This window comes from Mercenaria mercenaria, chromosome 5 (assembly GCF_021730395.1).
Source record: "Mercenaria mercenaria strain notata chromosome 5, MADL_Memer_1, whole genome shotgun sequence".
Taxonomy (NCBI): Eukaryota; Metazoa; Mollusca; class Bivalvia; order Venerida; family Veneridae; genus Mercenaria; species Mercenaria mercenaria.
Genome location: NC_069365.1, coordinates 93,274,378 through 93,286,476, shown reverse-complemented (window position 1 = coordinate 93,286,476; position 12,099 = coordinate 93,274,378). Strand labels below are relative to the sequence as shown.

Sequence of the window (12,099 nt, the reverse complement as noted above, 5' to 3'; positions counted from 1 at the left end):
TCTTCTGTAAGCAAGCTGTATGGTTTTGTACACATGTGTCGCCTAGATAAAATCACCGATCTTCTGTAAGCAGGCTGTATGGTTTTGTACATAACAGACGACATCCTAAGCAATGTTTCGAACCCACAACAGTGAGAGTCAAGTAATATCCAAGTCGGCTACCTGCAGCTACCTAAATAACTCGGCCACGTATGCCCCTTATGTAACGATAATAAGTATACATTTGATTTAGTCCTTCACAATTAATTTTTAGAATGCATTTTCCACGTTTACCATTTAGACTGTGGGCAGCTGAATATCCCTTTCCAAGGTAGCGTCATTGCTAGTGGATCGACGTATGGTAAAACTGGCGTATTCTCTTGTAATGTTGGGTATGAACTCCAAGGACACAATTTCACTGAATGTCAAGCAAGTGGATCCTGGTCAAATCCTGAGCCTTCTTGTTCACTTATTGGTTAGTTATAACTATCCTACGTCAGATCGATTGTTTAAAAATAAATAACTGTGGATATCTATTAAAGCTATATTTTCTTACTTAAATAATTTGATTTTATTGCTCATTAACTTAATTAGCTTGTCGTTAATGTTGATTATTTTACGTTTTTTACTTCCATAAAGACTGTGGAGAATTGCCACCAATAGACGGTGGTGTATATTTATTTAATGGAACAACATATGGAGAGATATTGACAGCTGAGTGCAATGTTGGTTACGATCTTCATGGAAGTAGCTTACGGCAATGTCAATCTTCTGGAAACTGGAGTGGATCTACGGCAACCTGTACAATAAAAGGTAGGCCCTACTTACCTTTTCTTTTAATACACCATTATAATGATATTGCATTTAGACCTATTGGACTGTATTTCGATAAGGCCCGTAAATTGACAGTAAGCCTCCAGATCGTTCGACAACGAAAAATGATGATTATTTTAGATATCTGGAAATTAATGCTATTTTTCTTCAGAAAGCTTTGAAACTTAATTACTGACAGACTATATGTTACGGAAACACGTGAGAATTAGTTGTTTTTCCTACTTTTTACGATGAAAATCGAAAAGCGTTTGTAACGCTCTACTGGAGGTAAACTGCCTCAGTTATAAACATCTATATTTAACGCACATAGAACACTAAATCCTTCGTAGCGTTATTGGTGACGACAGCGGAAAATGTCTTTCTTTTCGCGGCAGTCCGGGTCTGATTCCCGACGAGGTCATCTTTTTTTTTCTTTACTTGGCATTTTTAAAATAGTTTAGAAACAAAAACTCATATTCTAATGTTCATGACATGACCAGACTTCAATTTGAAAGAAAGATATTTTTATCCAAAATCTGGAGTTCAGTGCCTTTAAAATGACAAAACACTTTGTTAATGTTTTAATCTTATTACTGTATATACCTAGACATGTAAATGTTATGATTTGCAAAGGAGTCTACAATATCTTGTAGACTGTGGACCTTTGCAAAATCCAGTTGACGGAAGTGTACTTGCTCTAGCGACATCGTACGGGACATCAGTGACGTATTCATGTAAAACAGGATATAGTTTAACTGGAGGGGACACACGCGTATGTCAGGCTGACGGATTTTGGAGCGGAACACCGCCAACATGCCAAATTAAAGGTAATATATTTATGACATATTCAGTTATATTTTGAAGTGCAAATTATGTACAAGAAAACTTTCGTATCCGACGTCAGAGTTGTAAGGTTATTTAAGACTTTCTCAGAAAACGAACCAAAGAATAATATTTCATCTTTTCGACCGCCTAAAATGCTTTACCATAAATGAAAAGCAGTGTAAATTTTATTTTCTTTCTCCGTTTTAATAGATTGCCAAACTTTACCACCGCCAGACAATGGCAAGATATATATCCCAAAAACTACTTACGGCTCTTATGCTTTGTATATATGTGATGAAGAGTACCATATTGTTGGATCAAACAATCGCAGATGCATGTCAGACGGGATTTGGAGTGACCAAGAGCCTGTCTGCGAACTTACCGGTACGTATTTACTCCTTTTCTTTTTTACATGCTAATTATTCCGTTACCATAGTAGTTTTAAGTGTATTCGTGTTTAAGATTTATATTCATACATTATCATAGTACAATTGACTTTTTTTATCCAGCATGTACTTTACAGATTGTGGCAATTTAACTGCACCTTTGTTTGGCGAAGTAACATTCAATTCAACATTTTACAAGGATCAAGCTAGTTTCATATGTTACACGGGATACGAGTTGATTGGCGATGATGTTGTCACGTGTCAGTCAGATAACACCTGGTCTGGTAGTGACCATGTTTGTGTCTTAAAAGGTTTGTTAAACATTATAGAGTAAGCAAGTAAATTGTAGAATGATATGTAATATATTGCCCTGCAAAACTATGAACATATGGCTATATGTTCATAGTCTTCAATACAATATCCTGATGACACTTTTTAATTTTTTAATGCTTAATTGTACCATTTGTTGCGAGCTAATTTGTTGGATAAAACATATACATCTGACTAACTATCTTTACTTTCATGAAGATTGTGGATTTCTGGACTCTCCTGAAAATGGTATTGCAACAGCGACAGCTGCTACATATGGAACCATAGAAACATTCACCTGCAATGAGGGATTTGAACTAATTGGGGACGATATTCTCGTGTGTACGGCCAATGGGACGTGGAATGGTACTGTTCCTATTTGCTTAATAAAAGACTGTGGAGATCTGTTACCGCCATCAAATGGAGATATTTTTGTTAACAAAACGACCTTCGGTTCTGAAGCACTTTATTCGTGCAGAAATGGGTTCACCTTAAATGGAGTAGAAAATCGAACGTGTCTTAGCAATGCCACATGGAGTGAGTCGGACCCTTTCTGCAAAATTAAAGGTAAGTCTAACAATAAAATGTCTTTCTTTGGTTTGTCTATGAATTCAAACATTTAGCACTGGTTTTCCAAGTCACATGGGTTATTCATCAATCTGAATAAGATATTACGTATTTTGTAGATTGTGGAACTCCATCAGCACCAGAAAATGGCCGTGTGACCTTCTACAATACAACATACAGTTCTGAATGTGTCTTTTCCTGCAACACTGGCTACTATTTCAAAGGATTTAACTTGTCTGTTTGCTCTGAAAGTGGCACTTGGAATAACTCTGGTGTCGAATGCATAATTAAAGGTATTAAAAAATCATAAAATATCAAGCTAAAAAAAGTTGGAAAATAATGAATAATTGAATAAATAAAAAACAAGAGAAATTCAACACATATATCTCGGGTTACAGAACAGAAATACTTCTGTACATGTATTAGTGAAAATGAAGTGTGAATATTTCAGTTAACGAATCACTGGAAAGACAAAGTAGGTCTTTCCTCTTTCTCCTCACTACTCTCATCGCTAAGTCCCACACTTTTCCCTTGCATTTGCGCTCCCTCGCTTTTGCACCCCTCTCCTTTTATTATGAATAAGTTATCGTGCCCACTATGATTTTGGCCGTTAGGCGGTGCCCTGCGTGCGTGTGCGCGTGCGTGCGTGTGTATATATTTTGTACGTGCGTGTCTGCGCTGCTATGGTTTACGATGTAGGGAGACTGCGTTTAAGGAACGTGGCTTTCCTTGTTGAATATTCATTCTTGTTCCACTTCCCCCAAACACACGACCCTTTAGTCTATCCAATACCCGATCCCACTTTTTTTACTGTATTTTGCATATAATTAAAATGTATTTGATGTCGGACTTCTTTTTGTTGTGGACCTACTTTGCGATTTATGGCTCTATGACTGTGTTTGGGGTGCTCTGTACTTTCGGGAACTTCAACAGACTGTGCATACAATACTAACTATTCCGTGAATGTCTTACTTTTCTCCGAAACGATTTATCTTTTAGATGTAAGATAATAATTGAATTGTTTCGTTTTTTAAACAACATATTTACACAGTAGAAGGTAACACAATTCAGAAGATAATGATTGATTACACAGCAAAGTCTCCTCTATCTGTTTAAATACCAACATGTTATCCTATTGTTCAATATTATCAATTTGTAGATTGCGGCAATTTGTCTTTGCCGCCTAATGGAGTATTGGATATAAATAGTACTACATATGGTTCAGCAGCGCTATTCTCGTGCACGACAGGGTATGACTTAAAAGGGGATACAATTCGAAGCTGTACAGAGTCAGGATATTGGGATAATGATTACCCTGAATGTGTCATTAAAGGTATTGCAGGAGTCGTTTATATTCATGGGGAACGATTTCGTATTTCCGTCAATCCATGAATTTAAATCCTAAAAAACAAACAACCATTCAGTTTCTCTTCAAAGAGTGAAAAAAGCTATAGACTTATAACTCACGAACTTCTAGTAGCCGTTTTGTCAAAATCACAAAATTTAATGCCCGACGAAATTAGAAAATCTGCAGAACTTCAGACTCCTTACAATCTGTTGTTGGATGAGTTATTATATTTGTTTATTTGTTCTGGGTTTAACGCCGTTTTTCAACAGTATTTCAGTTATATAATGGCGGGCAGTTAAACTATCCAGTGTTCCTGGTTTCTGTACCAGTACAAACCTGTTCTCCGCAAGTAACTGCCAACTTCCCCACACGAATCAGAGGTGGAGGGCGAATGATTTCAGACACTATGTCTTTTATCGAATCGTCACGGAGAACATACACCTCGCCCAGGGCTCGAACTCACGACCCCGAGATCCGTAGATCTGTGCTCTCCCTATTGAGCTAAGCGGGCGGGCTGAGTTATTATATATCCTCCTTTTTGTTTATATGGTTTTATATATAATTATAGTGTACATGTCCATGAACATACTGCTATAAGGTTTTCAGTTCAAAGGGTGCGCGTTTTTAGAATATTGCTTTTGTTTTATAATTTTCCTTGAGTTTTCATGACGTTCGATTTATAGCATAATTATTTCATATCTTTTTTTAGACTTAGACTATGTAATGACATTAAGTATTTGTATAACATTATTTCAAAATATTCGGATAACATCATTTAAATTATTGCTTCCCTTTATTGAATTTAGTTCCATTGAAGTACTTATTGCAGATTGTGGAAACCTCACAGACCCCGTTGACGGACGGGTATCGTATCTTAAAACGACATATCAATCAACAGCTAGTTACACGTGTGCGGTTGGCTATAACTTAGTCGGCCTAAACATAACTCAATGTACCGCTTCAGGGGCATGGTCACCAGCACAGCCTTTGTGTGAGATAGTTGGTATGTTCATTTATCTAACGAAAACAATGGTATTGGTAATTTCATATTGAAGAAACTTTCTGCAAAATAAATCAAACTGGTGCCATTTAGAAACAATCTTAAATGTTATTAAAGATGATATTTTGTATGATGTTAAAAACAGCAATTTCTTATATTTTGATGTTTGACTAACACTTTTGATAGTTTAGAGTGTGGTTATAGACAGAATGTAGCACAAAGTCCGCATCACCTCCACGACCCTGAATCATTTGCCACTTTGATTTTGTGGAATACAAACTTTAAAACTAAACGAAGATGGACAGAAATAAAAATGTAAACATTTTTAAGATAATTTGTCAATTGTAAACGGAATGAAGTGGAGATGTGGACATAATTGTTGATAGTTTTTCTTTTTCTACTTCTCTAAGTTTTCATGAATTATTGAAATTGAAATATTCTAATAAAATCTGAAATGCCGCATAAATTAAAAAAGTCAATTTATACATGTTTTCCATTTACAGATTGTGGTGCTTTGCCAGCACCAACCAATGGAAACAACGATGCAATCATTACTACGTACGGAGAAACCGTGAACTTTACTTGCGATACAGGATATGCTTTGTTTGGCAATGTCGTAAGAACCTGTTTAGAAACAGGGCTTTGGAGCGGCACAATGACAACTTGTAAAATTAAAGGTCATTTCATTTTGCAATTTGGCAGCAGTGTAAGTAAATGGATCCTGTTTACCACAACATCATTTTACTTTATATGAACAGTTAATATAGACAGTTATACAAAATGCTTACTATTCTATTCTTCTATTTTAGATTGTGGTTTCTTGGCCGCTCCAGAGGATGGTACTATTGACATTTCATCAACGGTTTATCAGTCAAAAGTGGTATATAAATGCAACATTGCATACGACCTTATCGGTGTATCATCGAGAGAATGCTTGTCAAATGGATCATGGAGCCAACAGGCACCACTTTGTCGGGTAAAAGGTATATAAAGTAATTATTACAACACTCATTCTTGTACTTCACAAATCTTTACAATTCATTAAAATTTAAAATACAAAAAAAAAACTCAATCAAAATTGTATCCCAACAAAATACACCACTCAGTATTTTTTTAACTATGTTTATTTTATTTCAGACTGTGGCACATTGCATGACATTGAGAATGGTATTGTTTACATCCCGTTTACTACATTTGGATCCGTTGCTTCTTATATATGTAATAAAGGGTATCATGTGGTTGGTGACGTTACACGACTTTGCCTGGCCGACGGCGTTTGGGACGGAGAAACACCCTTTTGTGAATTGACAGGTAACAAAAAGTTGAAGTACAAAATATAATTTTGATCTTAATTAGTTTTCATATTAGTGTGTGTTCAGGGTTAACGTCTTTTTCAACAATTTTACAGTCTTATAAACGACGGTGTCTACTTGTAGAAGTGAGCACAATGCCCATTTTTATAGTGCTGTCTCACTGGAATATCACGCCGTAGACACATGACATGATACCCAACTCAGTCACATTATACTGACACCGGGCTGCCCAGTCCTAGCACTATCATCTTAATGCTGAGCGCCAAGCGAGGAAGCTACTGGTATCATTTTTACGTCTTTTTACGAACCCACGACCTCCAGCACTCGAAGCGGGCGCTCTACCACCAGGCTACCGATGCGGTCTTCATATTACAAAAACAGTACAAAAACTGCATTAAATGTTTTACACCTGCTGTGAAACAAATATTATTTAATATTGTTCTTGTAACAGTTTGTCCTGAGATGCCACCACCTGAAAACGGACACGTTGACCACAATTCAACTCTGTTTGAAGATGAGATGATATTTAGATGTGACACTGGATATACACTTTTTGGAAAAGCAGTAGTTGTATGTCAGAAAGATGGGACATGGTCCGATTATGAGCACAACTGTACTATCAAAGGTTTAAGTATTACAGCAAAATCATTCAATTTTGAGGGGATTGAATAGAAGTTTTGGTCTAGATGTAAATTCGTGAATTTTACTTGTTCATTGGGATTTGATACTGATGATTGACTTAACCATGGAGTCCAGTTATTTTCTCAGTATGTACAATATCACAAACAGTTAACAAATATTTTAACGTAACATTTATTAGCTTGTAAATATTCGAAACGTATTCATGTTATATGAAATAATGGCAGAAATAGCAAGCTTATTTGAATGTATCATATTTGTGCTTATATAAAATCGTAATATTATAGGGTTTAAACATATCTTTTTATCGATATATCATACACATTTTTCCTTTCAGTTATAACAAAGTATGGAAACACCAGTCATAACTATGTGTATCTTTTACAGACTGTGGACAATTGCTACCACCTACAAATGGAACTATTCTCATATCCTCAACAACATATCTGTCAACAGCGGAATTTCAGTGTAATGAGGGATATGACTTGAACGGTGATAGCATCTTCCTTTGTCGCGATGATGGACTTTGGAATGGGACCACACCATTCTGTAAAATAAGAGGTATGACAATGTATGTATAGAGAATATAACTTAATTAGGCTGTTTTTGTGAACTCATAATAGAAATAAGGGTATTACATTTCAATTTGTAAATCTAGCTTGTGGTATTGATGTGGTTTTTCACGTGTTGTTTTGGCATATAAATAACCACCCATTATTATTCTTTCAAACTAAAAAAGAGTCATTGTTTTTCATGATTGGGTGTCAAATGGCAAAGATTATAACATTTTTGTATATTGTTGTGATAGCTACTCATTTAAAGATTTACATAAAACTATTTGTTTTAAAATAATAGAATGCAAGCGTCTACAGGCACCAGATCACGGGAATGTTTCATCGGATGGTACAGAATTTGGATCTTGGGCAATATATAATTGTGATGCAGGTTATAATTTAGCTGGATCTCGGAACAGTGTATGCCTTAGTGACAGGAATTGGTCTACTAATACTCCAAAATGTCAGATAAAAGGTATACATCAGTTGAAATGCATTGTAGATATAAGTGGAAGAACCTGCATTTCTCCGCAATTTTCTGCTTAGGTGTAGCACACTTGTACAAGAGGTGTTCATGATGAACCTATTGGTAGTCCGCTAGTTAACGATTTTACTGGCATGACGTTAAAGATCATATCTGATAAAATAGAAAAAAGTCGAAAACTACAGGTCGCCCAACAGGACATTAACGTTTGGTGTGACTGAACCTGTTCATGGACGGTAGTGGATATGCAAGCTACCGTCCACGTCTTCTAGTCCCATGTTGAGCAGAACATGTAATAAGTACCAGAATATAATTAAGAGACACACACGGATGTACTCATACGGCGGGTTAGCAATTCCATGAAAAACGGCGTATAGACCCCAGTTAGAATAATGGCTTTCATTTTCATATGTAATGAGTACCGAATGTAATTAAGAGACATCCGCAGATGTTCTCATATGACGGTGCAACTTTCAATGGTACTCCGAGTACAATTCAATGAAAAACGGCCTATTATCCCCGGTTAAAATAATGGCTTTTGACAATTGACAGAACCAAAAAAAACTGGAATTTAGAGAAGGGATCTGAGGCTATGGAGCCTGCATATCACAGAAACATCCAAAAGACAAAATTAAAAAGTAGGCACCATAACCAAGGGGTGATTAAACAATACCGAAAAGCTATATAAGCGGGAGTATTGGAACCACCCAAGTCGAAAAGTTTGAGCTGAAAAATTAAATAGTACACTTACGAAGTATAGATATCGTGTTGAACGATCTGAAGAGATCGAAATAGAAGATCTCTGACTGAGTGTACGGGGATGTATATTGCCACAAGGTCTTGATAAAGTGCAAGTTTTTTGTCTTTTCAAAATGTAGCAATTTCGAAAGTAGTTGTTACTGAATTTCTATTTGTAAGAAGTAAACCGCGTTCTGAAAGTACCCAGACCACCCTACAAAATTAATGTCAAGTGTATTATACTTTCTGAAAAATGACCACTTATATTTTATTTATTTTCATTTGATATCATGGGTTCACAGACTGTGGTAATCCGCTGATTCCTGGAAACGGTGATGTCGACTTTGGGAACACAACTTTTGGATCAGTTAGCTATTATAGTTGCATCCAAGGCTATGATATTATCGGTGGTAATACTTCTATCTGTACTGAGTTTGGAAACTGGAGTAACGGAGACATCAAATGCACTATTAAAGGTTGGCTCACTTTTCAGACTACTTCGTGAAATAAATATCTTTATAAGTTCCATGATCAAAAGTTGATGAAAGTACTTTGATTGGGAAAATATGATATGGACTCTTAAGTTCATTTAAAGAAGTAAAATCATAGAAGAGGTTTATTTTAAAATAAATGCATCAGACTTTTTTAACTAAGTAAATGTGTAGTAGTATCGTATCAAAATGCAAGTCGTAGAAACTCAACAGGTCGCCAAACACGAAAAAAGAAAATTTGGCAGGCATGGTTTGACATGACTTTTTCTAATAACTTGCCTTCGGTAACAAGAATTGACTTATAGCAGATATGTAAACATTAATGTTGAACAAGTTCAATTGAAATTGTTTCATTTTGTCACATTTTAGACTGTGGACATCTTTCCGTTCCTCCTAATACCAGACTCGATGCTGATTCGACAACCTTCGGCTCTATAGCGTTTTTCAGTTGTGAAGAAGGTTACAATCTGTATGGAAATTCAGAAAGGCATTGCTCAAAAGAAGGAGTTTGGAATAATACCAGTCCAAGCTGTATCATTAAAGGTGAATCTATTTTAAGTTTTATCTTATTTCAAATACTGCTGTGTCAGAAGAATAAATGAACGCTATCACTGTTCTGATACAACTTAAAATAATTGTTAAGTTTGTATTATATAGATTTTGCTCTGGTTAGATGGAGAGTTTCTTGAAATAAAAAGTCAAAGCTTACCTTAAAACTCACGTGACGCTGATCACTGTATACAAAGTAATTTAAATTTTGTGTTCAAGACTGTGGTACCCTGACCGACCCCGAGAATGGTCTCGTGATCTACAATGCGTCAACCTATGGTTCTGTCGCTGTTTACCGCTGTGATGTTGGCTATAATCTGACAGGCAGCAATAAAACCGAATGCTCTGAAGGAGGGTTTTGGACTGACTCCAAACCGTCTTGCCCGATTGTTGGTAAAATAATTTTATTAACATATATGGAATTTAACTTATCAAAGTTTAAGTAAAACAAGACTTTAGATTTGAAGATTGAATACTGCTTAAGCCGGTGCTAGGGGGCGTGGGTAGTGTTGCATTTTCCATTACTGCTCAAGAACAGACTCAATCAAACCGAGTCTGCAATTTTCACTGTTTGCCTTGTTCTCGGTGCTTCCGAGGGATCTACTTTCCAGATTTTATTTCTATATAAAAAGAGCGATTCTGTATTCGTTGATGTCAGGCTATTCTTACGATGCTCATATGTTATTTATTGTAAAACAGTGACATGAAATTGAATATTTTATTTGATTGGTGTCTTGAATAAAATTGTTTTGACAAACATGTCAGTATGTGAGATATACCTTGCTGTTTGTGTTATATTGGTGAAGATTGCGGACCCCTCGATCATCTAGCATATGGGAATATTGATATCAACGTGACGACATATGGTGCAAGTGTAAATTATTCTTGTGATGTTGGATACGATCTCATTGGAGTTAAAAGTCGGGTTTGCTTGGCGAACGGTGATTGGGATGGTTATGATACGTATTGTGAGATTAAGGGTAAGCAGAGTGAAGTACTGTCAATACCTATACTGTATATCATAGAAAGACAGTTTGTTTTCAGTTAAACCGAGTCTGATGCATGGTTGTGTTACATGCTTTCAAAGGATCTTTTCACAAAATTTATCGATACTATAATTATGTAATACTGGTTGCGAGTCAAAAAAAAAGAAATAATTTCACGTTATATGCAATTTACTTCGTAGTTGATGGAATAGTAACTGTTTAATGATAGTTATACTGAGTTTAAAACGAAATTTATGTGTATGTTTTTACTCTTTTAAAGTTTTTCATTAAAAATTTCTGCTTATTCGATAGCATTAAACATTCTTATGGTAATCATTTTATATGTCCATATATTGCAGCTGATTATGTACACAATATAAGTGAAGAAATATCTCGATACAGATCCACTATATACACATAGCACGCTCATGTAGCACTGGCTCATGATTTTCTTGTAACAATTCAATACTTGCCTTTACAGAACAAAGGGCCCTGTAATAATTCGCAGTTGCAAAATTATACAGAAAGTACGTTTTTTCAATTATTTAGGTCAATCGTTTCCGTATGTTTTCCTACGAGAGACATTATGTGAAATATTATAAAAACAACATAAAATTTGCTCATAGATTGTAATCAAGATCGTCCGGCTTGCATTAAGAGCATTTCTTTATAGATTGTGGATCACTTGTCAATCCTGTAGATGGTATCGTGTCTGTATCTTCAACTGTTTATGAAGGAATCGCAACATACAACTGCAGTGTAGGATTCGACTTGTGGGGTGAAAACACACGTAAATGCTCTGCTGATGGTATATGGGACAAAGAACCTCCCAGATGTTTAATCAAAGGTAGCGGTAACATTTCATTCCATTCTACTTGAGGCTATAAAAGACTGTTTAGCCAACTTGATAAACCAATGTCGCTGTTACTTAACAGCCATTAAAATGTTTTTAAAACGTAATAAGGAGATTTGCCACATAGAGGAAAACACGACAAGAAAAACAAAGTAGTGTTGATATTTTTATTCCCAAAACTTTGCAGAATTATGATAGGCAGACAGATAGATGGATAGATGGATGGGTGTTTGGATGGCTGAATGGACGGATGGATTGTCAGTCT

General features: G+C 35.8%; 1 protein-coding gene across 1 annotated transcript in view; it reads left to right on the top strand.

Moving 5' to 3' along the window:
* The window catches only part of LOC123557965 (CUB and sushi domain-containing protein 3-like), a 70,090-nt gene that overhangs the window by 38,960 nt on the left and 19,031 nt on the right, over nt 1–12,099 (top strand). The window contains exons 15-34 of the mRNA XM_045349798.2: nt 281–454; nt 619–792; nt 1,446–1,619; nt 1,828–2,001; nt 2,141–2,314; nt 2,532–2,879; nt 2,999–3,172; nt 4,039–4,212; nt 5,057–5,230; nt 5,731–5,904; nt 6,037–6,210; nt 6,365–6,538; nt 6,992–7,165; nt 7,567–7,740; nt 8,035–8,208; nt 9,258–9,431; nt 9,816–9,989; nt 10,215–10,388; nt 10,802–10,975; nt 11,655–11,828. Coding sequence (XP_045205733.2) covers nt 281–454; nt 619–792; nt 1,446–1,619; nt 1,828–2,001; nt 2,141–2,314; nt 2,532–2,879; nt 2,999–3,172; nt 4,039–4,212; nt 5,057–5,230; nt 5,731–5,904; nt 6,037–6,210; nt 6,365–6,538; nt 6,992–7,165; nt 7,567–7,740; nt 8,035–8,208; nt 9,258–9,431; nt 9,816–9,989; nt 10,215–10,388; nt 10,802–10,975; nt 11,655–11,828 — 3,654 coding nt within the window. The remainder of the gene's footprint in view (nt 1–280; nt 455–618; nt 793–1,445; nt 1,620–1,827; nt 2,002–2,140; nt 2,315–2,531; nt 2,880–2,998; nt 3,173–4,038; nt 4,213–5,056; nt 5,231–5,730; nt 5,905–6,036; nt 6,211–6,364; nt 6,539–6,991; nt 7,166–7,566; nt 7,741–8,034; nt 8,209–9,257; nt 9,432–9,815; nt 9,990–10,214; nt 10,389–10,801; nt 10,976–11,654; nt 11,829–12,099) is intronic.